We start from the raw sequence: 12871 nt of genomic DNA on the forward strand, positions 1-12871 counted from the left end.
ACAGTACATCCAGGTCTGCTTATAGATTATAGACATTCTGTATGGACCTAATTGCATTATATAGTTTGGTATCATCTGAAAACACAGAAATGGTACTTTTAATCCCAAATCCCAATCTCTATATAATTCATGAATACAATTACAGATATGGTAAATCCCAACTTTCACTGCCCTCAAATTGTAGTTAAAATAAAGCCAATTAACTATTGAGCTGTCCAATGGCCAACTGAAGGGGAATGCATGGCAGACTGGCAATGTAATTACTATTGCAAAGCAGTAATTTAGTGTAATCAGCCTGCAACAGGAAGAGCTGCTACCAACAGAATCTCCAAGACTGGAGATGATTCACTTGGGAGAACTCGAGTGATTCATTAAATCTGAAATGGATTTATTAAAAATCATTTGCTATTAGTTGGCAAATGTCTTTAATCGTGGACCAGATCCTTTCCAAGTTTGCTGGATCACCCAGGTTTTCAAATGAAACATTAAAAAAAGTAAACTTCCTTGCTGAAATGAATTATGTGAGCAGAGATTCAACTTATTTCAAAGTAAAAGTTCTAAGTGAATATTCTCGTCAAGCTGGGCAGGATTTGTTGTTCCCCAGAAAAAAAATTATAACAGATTACAAAAAGGCTGCGGCTGGGAATTCCAAGTCCACAATTTCTGTAATTGCAAATTTATGACTATTTTACCCTTCCCAACAAGTCTATTTTTAATATTCACCCTACATTTATCCAAAATCTACACTTTCTTTCACATTGAATCATAAATCATGATAAAAAATTGTATACATTTTGGATAAAAGCTGGGGTCAATCTTGGGCGAAAACATTTCATCTAAGATTAAGTTTTCTGTCTATGAGGTGCCAATTCTAAGCGTGTCACTGTTTTTTAGTAATTGGATCCAACAAAGATTGCAAATTGTTTTTAAGCTGTAAAAATAAATTAGATGGGCATTTGTATCTGTGGATTTTAAAAGGGCTGACCACTGATCAACCACCACCCATCTCAGGGTTCTTCCAGAGGTTGCTGGGGGTTCCATAAACAATGAGCAGTTTGTGCCTCTCAGGTCAGTTTAGGTGACCCTAATGATATTTTTGGCTATCTGTAAGGGTGACATTCTTCCCAATGGCCAGCAATGTAAGAAACATTCTTCCCACTGACCACCACACTTATGTACTGTGATCTGTGGACATAGTAATTTTAGAAGGGGTTCCCTGAAGACCTGAAAATTATTCCAAGGACAATAATTATCATTACACAGTATATATATAGCTCCAACATATTACACAGTGCTGTACAAAGTCCATAGTCATGTCACTAGCTGTCCTTCAAAGAGGCTCCCAATGTCCCTACCATAGTCATATGTCATTTATACAGTCTAAGGTCAATTATGGGGGAAGCCAATTAACCTAACTGCTTGTTTTTGGGATGTGGGAGGAAACCTGCGTACCACGAGGAAACCCACGCAAACACAGGAAGAACCTGCAAACTCCATGCAGATAGTGTCATGGCCGAGATTCAAACCTGGTAGCTAGCGCTGCAAAGGCTGGAGTGCTAACTTCTGAGCCACTGTGCTAATATAAAAACACGTCTTTGACATTAAAAGTTGCCCCATGTGTGGTCAGCACGGCTCCAGACTTCCATTGCTATAAATCAGCCAGTTGTATCATGCACAATATCTTAAGTTACCTCTGTCTGGTGGATCAGTCCTTGCTGGAATACATTTCTCAATGCCGTGTTGAACAGAAGTCTTGCCTTTACCTTCTGAAGCTGCGGAGATCCTCTAACAAGGTATGACCGCTGTGTCTGGTGTAACATTACATATGGCACCCACACAGAGGGGCCTCTGTCACACGTCACTCAAAGTTCAATCATTCTAGAAAAAGTGATAGGAACAAACACAATGGTACTTTCCCAGAAGAAACTAGTTATACCACTTCTGGAATGCAAAAAAAAAAAAAACAGTAGCACAAATATATGCACACAGAAGTTTAGCACAGTGCAATATCTCATATTATTCATAAGTCACATTGCCATTAAAATGTATGCATGCTCAGATCATGGACATCATTGTTATATATTAACCAGAAGTAAGAGAGCTTTAAAACGAGCCATCACTGACCTTTCTAGCTGTTTGTACCACAAAATAATGCATCCTCAAAGATCTTCAATGGAAAGTCTGAAAGTTAGTTTCTAGCAACTTAGAAACATCTGTTGTGTGTTTGCAATAGAAGGCTGCTTTCCATAGAAAGTAATATGAAAAAGCTTAGAGTTCAGTACCTGTATATGATGAATTACTCTTAGTTAATGCCTAAATTTACCCCAAAGTGAAGGGTGGAGAACACGAGGGCCAATCAGAATCTTTGCTTTTATATTGGAGCTTGTCAGGTAATTTTCTGATGCCTTGGTCCCAGTCACATGACTCACAAGGTTCGGATCTACCTGTGCAGCAGGTGGTCCTTGCTTCTGTACTGTTGCTGTAAATTTTAGCCGTGCCATGAGCCAATGGTGGGGTTGGGATGTGTCCTCGGTGCCATAAACTCTAGTAAGTGGGTTGGATGATGCTGAATGTTTTTCAAGCTAGAAGAAGACAGCGTAGACACTTTACAATGCACGGCCAATGCTGCATGTTCTATTTTAGAAAATGTTGGATGATTTTTTTTATCACTATTTTCTGTCCCTTAGAGGGGCTCACAATCTGATATCACTACCTGTAGACTGGATGGATGTCTGGAAATGCCACTAAGGCCATTACCTAGTACGGCATGGTCACTAGAGGGCGCCCTTAGACTTTCCCATTGTACTGTTCTGGCAGGTACAGCGCAGGATCTCTATCATCAGGAAACTGCTGTGCCTGACAGAAACCTATAGCTGGAAGATCTGTGACAGGAATTCTTCTCAATGGATGTCACCAGATGAATTTCCTTTTCTCTCTCTCTCTCTCTCTCTCTCACTTTCCCTCTCTCATTCTGCCCCCCCCCCCTCTATCTATCTGTATCTTTCCCTCTCTCTCTGTCTCTCCCTCTTTTTACTTTTCTCTCCCCCCTCTTTTTTTCCCTCTTTCTTTCACTCCCCTTCCTCTCTCTTCTCCCCCCTCTCTGTCTTTATTACCTCTTTCTCTCTTTCTCCCGCTCTCTCTCGTTCCCTCCTCTCTTTTTTCCTTCTCTTTCCCCTTTCTTTTTCTCTCTTCCTTCTCTTTTACCTTCTCTCCCCCCTTCTCTCTTTTTCCCTCTTTCACTCCCTCTGCTCTCTCTCTCCCCTCTCTCTCACCCTCTCTGTCTCTTCCAGTTATTACCTCTTTCTCTCTCTCTTCCTTCTCTCTCTTTTACCCTCTCTCCACCCCCTCCCTCCTCTCTTTTTCATTCTCTCCCCCTCTCTCTATCCCCCCTCCCTCTCCCCCCCCCTCTGTCTCTCCCTTCTCTCTTTTTCCCTCTCCCCCCCCCTCTCTGTCTCAACCTTTGCTTCCCCCCTCTCTCTAACCCCCCCCCTCTCTCTCTCCCTTCTCTTTCTCCCTTTCTCTCTCCCCCTCCCTCTGTCTCTCCCTTCTCTCCCCCCTCTCTTTTTCCCTCCCCCTCTCTCTCTCCCCCCTCTCTCTGTCTCAACCTTCTTCCCCCCCCCCCTCTCTCCCCCTCTCTCTCCCCCACCTTTCCCTTTTCCCTCTCTCTCGCTTTCCTCCCCCCCTCACATTAGTCTTCAGATCCAGCAATCCTGCTAATCCCCCAGGTCAGTCTGTCACACTACATCTCTGATTCTTAGACAGCCTTGTTCTGCACATTATACCAGCTGTCTGCAGTTATGAACTGCTCACTGTCGCTCTCATTCATTCTGTATGGAGAAGCTACATGTATGTCTTCCCCGGGGCAGCGCTTCCCTCTCATGGTGACCACAACACAATCTCCCCGCCAGCCTCAGCTGTAAGAACTTGCTTTTATAGAAGTTGGGAGGAAGGGGCGGCACAAGGTAGTCGATGAAGAAGAGAACCAAAGTACAAATCTGGCCCTGACTGTAGGATGAACTCTGTGTGGGATGCCAGGGGTTTACAGAAGGACCACTGGATTCTTTAATATGAAATTGGATCATTCACAGGTTGGAATAAACATAAATACTATTTACAAGAAAGGGAATAATGTAAGGGGGGTAAAGGAAAGGTGAAAGAGAAGAAAGGGGTCCAGCTCTAAGATAACACGTAAACATTCTCTTTTACACCATATGAGCCAGGGTTTTCTCTCCTTCAATCACACTCATACATCTCAAGCAAAGCACATTTTTAACGAAGCCTGGTGCAAGAGCTCACAAAGTCTAAATCAAAATCACTCTCCAATATTGAATTAGGATTGTGCAGATGGTTATCCAGGATGGGATTGTAATCCCAGGTCTCTGCCCCCTGGGAAGACTGCGGCAATACTAAACAGGTTTGGTCTGTAAATATCACCAGAAGGTCAAACTGACCAATGTTCTTACAATTCTCCGGCATCTACTCATGAAAGATCATTCATTGTCCTTGTTCAGCAAACTACTGTTGGCTATTTTACGGTCTTCATCTTTCCTAATAGAGAATGATGTTTGTAGCCTTCATTGTATGAGGTTGTTATCCTTATATCCCCGTCATATAAATATCATTTTTTGCAGTTCCAACACTGCCTATGTCATATGTTAATAACACAGACTAAGGCCAATTTTTGAAAGGGAGCTAATTAACCTAACAGCATGTTTTTGGGATGGGGGGGACCCAAATCCTTTAAAGCAAAACCATACAAGCTCCTTGCAGATAACGACCTGGGTGAGATTCAAACCTGTGTTCCTAATGCTGCAAAGGTAAGATTTCCAGCCAACGTGACACTCACTGCATCCCTGAAGAGTCGGAATTGTGTTAGTATATGGGAAAGCCTTTTCATGGAGTTCCTGGGGCCAATAAAGGTTGGGTATACCACATTCTAAACATTTTTGGAGCAGTAAAATTACTTGTTGTGTTAGGTAAGGTTCAGATGGCTATGTGTGCCACTGCTGGGGATTCATGCCCTTAATATTGGTCCAATGTCACCACAACTAAAAACAAATTTTCACAGTTGTCACTCAAAAAGGAATAGAGAGGTTGCGCTCCACTGGCGTCCTGGTGGATCAATGGAATTGAGGGGAGATCACCTTTGGCAGGAAAAGTAAAGTACACAACTTCAACACTTTATCCAGACATAAAAACACACACACAAACAAGCAGGATGTCACCTTCATCAAAAAAAAACAAATTAGATCCAAAGATTATAAAAGTTTAAATTGATCTCAACTTTTCCCAAAAAAATCCAAGCTTGACCTCCTTCTTTGTGTTGCTTTTTTGACGGGCAGCCTTACGCATACCAAGAGGGAGAATCTTGAGAAACTAAGGACACATTGAGCTTTATTAGCCAGTGTTGAGCTTTGTATTTTTGTATTTATCTTCATATGTCTATGCTTCTGGATCTACAGATCATTTTGACATGTGATTTTCATTAAATGTAACCTCTGCTTAGGCATGTTGTCTTAATATACTGATTTTAACCAAGGTGACAAGTTAAGGTTACAAAATGTTCTAGATACAAAAATCTAAGATAAGTTTGATCTTTTTTTTACTTTTTTTTAATTCTAAAAATGCCGCATAACGCATTTTCAAAAATAGTTCATACACCCGCAATTTCGCCCGCGAAAAAAAAAAAAAACTTAGTTTTTAATGAAAGCAAAAATATTATTTGTAAAAAGAATTTAGTCATCAGGAGTTACATTCTCAATTTTTTGCAATTTGACACACTACTTGCTTGACACACTACTATGCTTCTGCAACTTACTACTAATACTGCATTCAAGGGCCTTTCAGCGTACTCAAAAAGTTGTCACAGGCATTGAAATCTTATAATTTTGTTAACAGGTTTTGGTCATGGTTGCTTCAAATACATCTTTTGTAGTTGGATGTTTAGCCTTTGTAGAAACAGTCATGGTATCTATCCACATTAGTATTTTTATGTTGACCATAAATACAATACACACTAGCAGAAACTGCAAAGCCCTTATACAAAATGTGCTTTTTTATCAGTTTAAACTCACAGCACAAGTCTAGGTTGTGAATTGGTCCAGTAAGACAGGTTTTTCTGCTATTTACTGTATGCATTCTGTGTGAACTGAATTCCAGTAATGAAAATCACATTTTTCTTTTTTTTTCTTCCTTAAACGTGAAATAATGTAGGTAAAAAAAGGTTTGTTTTTTTTTAAACAAAACTTTTGTGATTCTCTGCCACAAAGACATTTATGTAAACCTGTACCTGTTTAGGTCTTTAGATCAATGCGTGTGCTCTTGTAGAGCCCTCTTGGATCCTAGGCTCATCTGGTACACAAGACTACACCTTGACTACTACTTTAGTTGTATAGGTCTTTCAATTGCCTTCCTGTGTCCTTGTAAAGCCCCCTTGGATTTTAGGTTTATAGTATACATGGGACTTTGATTTCTATCTAACTTATGCACATTTTTATATCGCACCTGTGCTCTTGCAGATTCCCTTTGGATCCTAGGCTAACAATGCACATGGGGCCATTTAGATCCTACACTCATGTTGTACAGGGGATTTTAACTTCCACTCCAGTTGTGTAAGTCAATAATTAGCCCCATGTGTGTGTTTAGTTTTGCCCCTGTGTCCTAGTGGAGCCCCTTTCCATCCTGGGCTCACATTATACATTGAATCTTAACTTTTACCCCAGTTGTGTAGGTCTTTATATCACCCCTTGCACCCTGGTGGAGGCCCTTTGGATCCCAAGGTAATGTTGTATGTAAGACTTTGGCATATACCCAAGTTATGCATGCTTTAGTTTTCCCCAGTGCCCTTGTGAAGTTGCTTTTGGATTCCAGCATAAGTGTGTACATGGGACCTTGACTTCCACCCCAATTGTGTACAATTTTAGTTTGCCTCTTGTGCCCTAGTGGAGCCCATTTAAATTCTAGGCTTACCATGTACATTGGAATCCTGATTTTTACTCCAGTTGTGTAAGTCCTTACATAATCTCTTGTGCCCTTCTACATAAGACTTTTTACCCAAGTTATACATGTTTTATTTTGCACCCTGTGTCATGGCAGAGTCCCTTTAGATTTTAGGCCCACATTGTACAAAAGGCCTACCCCAGTTTTGTAAGTCTTTAAATCACTTTGAAACTTAGGCCTATGGTGTACAGGGACCTTGACCTAAGTATTTTTCTAGTTTTACAGAGCTGAAAGTAGAAAAGTAGAGGGGAAAAATCTAGCTGTTTTTTTAAACACGTCAAGAGAAGACAAAAATAAAAACAAAATAAGACAAAGAGAGCAGGAAACAGAGAAATAATCTTTGAGAAAAGATTTTGTTCAAGATACTCGATAAAGCTTAGTGACCCAGAATGGAACGTGCTCAGTAGCTGTTTTCCTATAAGCACACAACATTTTGTAATGTGTTCATTTGGTTCCTTGTTTTGCTGTGCTGCCCAGATCAGGACTCGAGCCACTCATGAAAGATCAACCCCCACATAATTCATACATTTATTTTTGACAACATGCTTACCTTTGCTCAAAATCTTTATATATATTGCATATATTATGTTATATTGCAGTTTACCAGTAGGGATGTAGTTTGGTTTACTTTTATAATTTGTTCCCTGAAAAATGTAATATTTACTTTTTTGTGAAACTGTGCACATTTACGCAGGTAAATTTTAATTTATTTGTCTTTGAAAAATGTTTGTAACTTATAGTCATTAGGAAGGCTGTCGGCTGCCAGTTGCACTTTAACATTACATGGGTTGGTGCTAATGTACAACATGGATAGGATTCCCATTAGTTGGTGGATGTTAAGGACAATACCACTACTGACAACCACTAGCCCAATGGAGTCCTAACCTCAAACTACTGAACACCTTTTAGATTCTTTGAAATACAAATTAAGAACCAGCTCTTCTCATCCAGTACCTGACCTCACTAATAGGCACACATTTTCACTATAGACACAGCCAATAGAAACAGAAGAATGAAGGATGGTATAACCAAAAGAATGAACCAACTCCACATATGGTTTTGGAACGGAATGACTAAACAGGCTCATAAAGCTTTAATGGTCAGGTCACCCCAAACTTCAGGCTATAAATTGTATACAACTTATGAACTATACATAATAACTGTTTTTTAAAAATGAACACACTCATAATTCATTTACATTACATTAATATATATTAATATATATTAGTATATATTAAAGATTAAATGCATCCCTTAGACTTTTCATGGCCTGCTCTTCTTTTATTCTTCTCCAGCTTGGTGGGATCTGTGCTGGTAATGCACTATATTCTTCTGCAAGCTGGTCATTAAATTCTTTTAAGATAAACTTCCAGTAATCAGAGGCATGGATACCCGGGTCAGACTGAATGACCCACTCCGGATAGAACTTATGGTAATTTTTGTAGGGCTCCGGGATCCAGTTTGTTTTTGAATTTCTGAAGCTTCCATTTCCAACTACGTCCGTGGAACATATGGAGTTACAGAGGATATTTGTTGAGAGGTCTTTGTATCCTGCTAGCCCCTGAGGTCGATGAACAGATGCAAAATGCTCCGTATGGCCAAGTCCTCCAGCTTCACAGGGGACATTACAAAATGGGCAAAGCTTGCCACATCCAAAAACTCTCTTAAACAGCTGATCTTGTGGTTTTAAAGTGACCATGGAAAGTACATAACCAATTTCTAGAGAGTTCATCTCTTTTAAAATCTCATCCACCAGTTTAGAGAAAGAGGATTGAATGTATTCAGAAAATTGTTGGGCCTTGTCTTTGTTCTGGAATAATATCACGTTCATGGCATTTCTTGGAAGGACTAATTCTTTTTGTAAAAGCCCACAAAATCTTTCCAAAAAACTGGAGACATTCGGACTATTTTGTACTTTTTCCTCATTCAATGCACTATTGATCACATATGTGATTTTTTGAATAATTTTCTCATGTAACTTTTTAAGGCCACCTGGTTTTCCATACTTCTCTTCTATATGTGCTTGAAGTTTATGCTTTACAAACACATCATAATCATTGATATATATCATATATTGGCTAAAATCTTTCTCTTCCAGCAAATTTTTAAGTAGGTTGAACTGAAAAAACATCCGGCTACTATATTCCCTGGAGTATTTGCTGTGTAAAACATTGTCCACAATTTCTCTCCCAAGGTTCTTATAAATGAATTCTACAATTGCTGGTTTCAGGCAAGAATGGCAAAAGACTTCTGCCCTCTTTTTACACTGATCATTCTCAAGGAATATATTCCTAAAGGTCGCAAGATACTCAGGCTTTAACTTTTCCAAACTGAGCCTTGGGTCATTTTCTTGGATGAAGTCCTCATGCATCTTTTGAAACATGGGAGCTGCTCTACCCAAAATGTGAAGCTTTAGGTCTAACTCAAAATGAGCTGATATGTGAAGTTTCTCAGCAGAACTGCCTTGGAGTTCTTTGTTAATCATATTTAGGAGTTCTTGGCAATATGTGTTATGGTAATCTTCTTTTTTGTTTATTTTAGCAGTGACATACCTTTTATATTTAGTCTGCAATGCATTCACATACTTATTCATTTGAATTCGTCGATCATCAAGATTTCTGGTGGGGATTGTGTTAGAGGCTACGTTATACCAAGTTGCATCAAAGTGATGTGGTTGGGCTATAAAGCATTTGCTTTCAAAATCTGTCAAATCTTTTATATCATTTAACCTCTTTTTCACAGCTCCTATACAGTGGTTCATGTCCATTCTAAGTTGATCCAGCATTTCATGACCAATGTTGTGCTTATTGGGACTAATCAGTTTCATTTCCATAAATGTTTCTTTCCATATTTTCTCAAACTCTTTGTCAAGATCCAGCATTTTATTATTGTTTCTAAGGGCTTGAGATTTCCCTGTGGCAATCCTTTCAATAACTTCCATAAATCCTTTCTGATTTTTTTCAATTGCAACCTTTCCTCGTTGAATTGTGAAAACTTCATTTAACCTCTGCCGTATGTCATCTTCAATTTGCTTCCTTAAGGAGTTTATACTCCTAAGAAATTCCTCCCTATATCTCTCTATTAAATTGACATTTTCAGATCCACTTTCAAAATACCATTCCAAAGATTTCCGCATGTTGTTCTCTTCTCTCTGAAGCATGCTGTGCATTTCATTAGTAAGATCTGAATTTGGCACGTCTTGTGAATTTGGCTGGTTCCTGATTATGTTTTCTGTCTTCTGCATCCATTCAAACATGGCTTTGCTGAAGTTCCACTTTAGTTCATTATATTTAACATATAGTTGATCATAGGCATCTGCCACCAGGATGTTTCTAAAATTAAAGATAAAGGTTTCGTATTGCACAGCCTCCCACAAGCTTCTTATCCATTCAGAAAACTTGCTCAACCTTTGAGCTTTTGTTGAAGATGTTTTCAAGGCATGTAGTAGATGTTTTTTAAATTCGTAAACCTTTTCACTGTAGCCTGTACCTACCGAAGACATTGGTGGAACACCATGCCAGAGACCGGGAATAAACCAGCTTTGTTTCTCATGGTCAGCATCAAAAACATCAGAAAATGACTTGATCCCATTCTTTTTTTCACTCTTCGCTGCAATCCTTGTCATTTCATCAAGATCATCAATAAGTTTTCTTCGGTCTCCCAAGCATTTTGCATCAGCATCAACATTAGCAACATTTTGATGCAGGAAGTAGTATTTGGGTTTCTTGCCAATGGTGTCCATCCTTAGAAATGCATGAACAACAATCTGTAAAATATCTTTCATTTCTGAAGCATTTTCCATGAAAAGGTTTATGATAGTAATGTCGCTCAAGCCAACCACTAAGGTTGCTAACTCATTGTCATGTTGGTTACTTCCATCCAGTGAAGACATCTCTGGAGCTCTTAAACCTTCTGTGTCAAGTACCAAAATAAAAGAACAGCCTAACTCCTCCTGAAAATTCTCTTCAACTTTAATAAGTGTCATGAAGGCTCCTTTTGTACATCGTCCACTGGCCACTGGGAACTGTAAACCAAACATGGTGTTCAGAAGGGTGGAATTCCCTGTGCTCTGCACCCCCAGGACAGTTATTACTCTAATTCGGCACTGGCCTCCTGTCCTTTTATCTAGTTCACTCAAAACATTAGTTATCCACTCCAGTGGTATACTGGAGGCATCTCCATCAATCAGTTCCAGTGGCAGTCCATCCAGTAAAAGTTTTGCCGCAATTCCTGGAAGTTTGGTAAATTTCTGCTCCTTGTTCTTAATTTCATTATTTTGCAAAAGATAGCATTCTGCATCATAAAACTGACCTAACTCACGTATGAAGTTCTCAACACCCAGAGAGCTCTCAGACATAATTAGATCTAGCTGTTTCATTCCCATTGTGGCTGAGCTGTCCTTTGTTTTGTACTGGGCCTGTAGTCTTGATACGTTAGCTCTAGAAATTGAGTCAAGGAAAAACTTCATCCATTTCAGAAAATATGCTCTTTCTAAATGATTAGGATGTGATACTGACTCTATGAAAGCATATATACCTGGAGATGGTGTATGATTATACTGTTGTCTTATTAAATCTCTCCTCTTATTTTCTAGTTTTTCCCTGTAGTCTTGTGAATTTTCATCTCCTTGCTTCCTCATTCTACACATTTCTGTTGTTGTTCTTACCAGTTCTTTACAAAGATCCCCTTGTAGTTTCATGGTTTCTTTTTTATATCCTGATACGTCCCAAATTCTTCTAGTGATTTTCAATGCTTGCTGTTTTGCTTCCTTACATTCTTCAGATTGCTCATCTATTCGTATTCCAAGTTCACAAGCGGTTTCTGCCATATGTTCCAAGGTAACCAACTTGGTGGGTTGTACAATGAACTCTGTCATTATTTTCTGTAGATTTCGTACCAAAATGGTATTATTCTTATCCCTCTTTATGAAATGCCTTTCATCAATATTTAATGCTGAGCTCAACTTTTTCATTTACTTTTGCATGCATTCAAGGTTTTGTGAAACAAAGAAATATTTGGTGTTGGCATCTCTGAGGTTGGACAACTGCACATATTCCTTCTCATTAATACTGTCTGCAAATATGAATACTGCAGATGATATCTGAGTTAGGAAACTGAACTCTCTCCAGTAAGAGGTGATTTTTCCATGTAAGTTCATGACTGTAATAGGCTCTGGAAAGATGTCAGAGTTTTTTTGGCCAGCAGGAAAATACCAAGACATCTCCACCAAACCATTGGAAAGTTTTTTTGGAAAGTGTCCGCCTTCCATGTCTCGGTGTATAAAGAAATTGTGAGGCTGATGAGGTGGCATTAGAATTTGGTTGAGGATATCAGCCTTGGATAGGGTGCGATTTTCTAGCCTCACAAAAGCAAAAACTGACATAGGAATATTTACCACATTGTCTTCCTTAAATCCATTCTTATCTTCTAGTGAATGGGGTCTCCATTTTTTAACAATGTCCCTCAACGCCCACAACAAGAAGGTGCATTCTGAACTATCACAAGCTGGAAGCAGCAGCGGTACAGCAAACTGGCACATGGATAGCTTCGTCACAATTTCCTGTTGTAAAAAATTGTCTGAGCAATGCAGAAGAATGCAAAGGATATCAAGCGGATGAAAACCCCTTGATTGGTCTTGGTCCTCGCTTTCTAGTAATGGGTTTGTGAAGTCCATGTACAAATCTAATTCTGATAGCTCTATATATGTTTTGCGTGCATTCACATTTAACGACATGAGCTTTTGTAGGAAATACCATGGTGTGTCTTCTATAGAATGAAGGTTGACGGTTTCTAGACTCTTGTGTCCAATTGTTAAAATTTCAATGACAGTCAACTTTGACTTCTTGAACTTTTCCATTCTTAACCGGGAGAG

At 39.2% G+C, this 12871-nt stretch overlaps 1 protein-coding gene across 1 annotated transcript; it reads right to left on the reverse strand.

Annotated features, from left to right (window-relative positions):
- Nucleotides 1–8056: 8056 nt before the first annotated feature.
- LOC140334975 (up-regulator of cell proliferation-like) lies at nucleotides 8057–12871 on the reverse strand. The gene is given in 1 exon segment (XM_072417291.1): nucleotides 8057–12871. A coding segment is annotated over 1 exon segment (4623 nt). The 5' UTR covers nucleotides 12857–12871; the 3' UTR covers nucleotides 8057–8233.

The sequence above is a fragment of the Pyxicephalus adspersus genome, chromosome 7 (genome assembly GCF_032062135.1).
Source record: "Pyxicephalus adspersus chromosome 7, UCB_Pads_2.0, whole genome shotgun sequence".
In the NCBI taxonomy this organism is placed as follows: domain Eukaryota; kingdom Metazoa; phylum Chordata; class Amphibia; order Anura; family Pyxicephalidae; genus Pyxicephalus; species Pyxicephalus adspersus.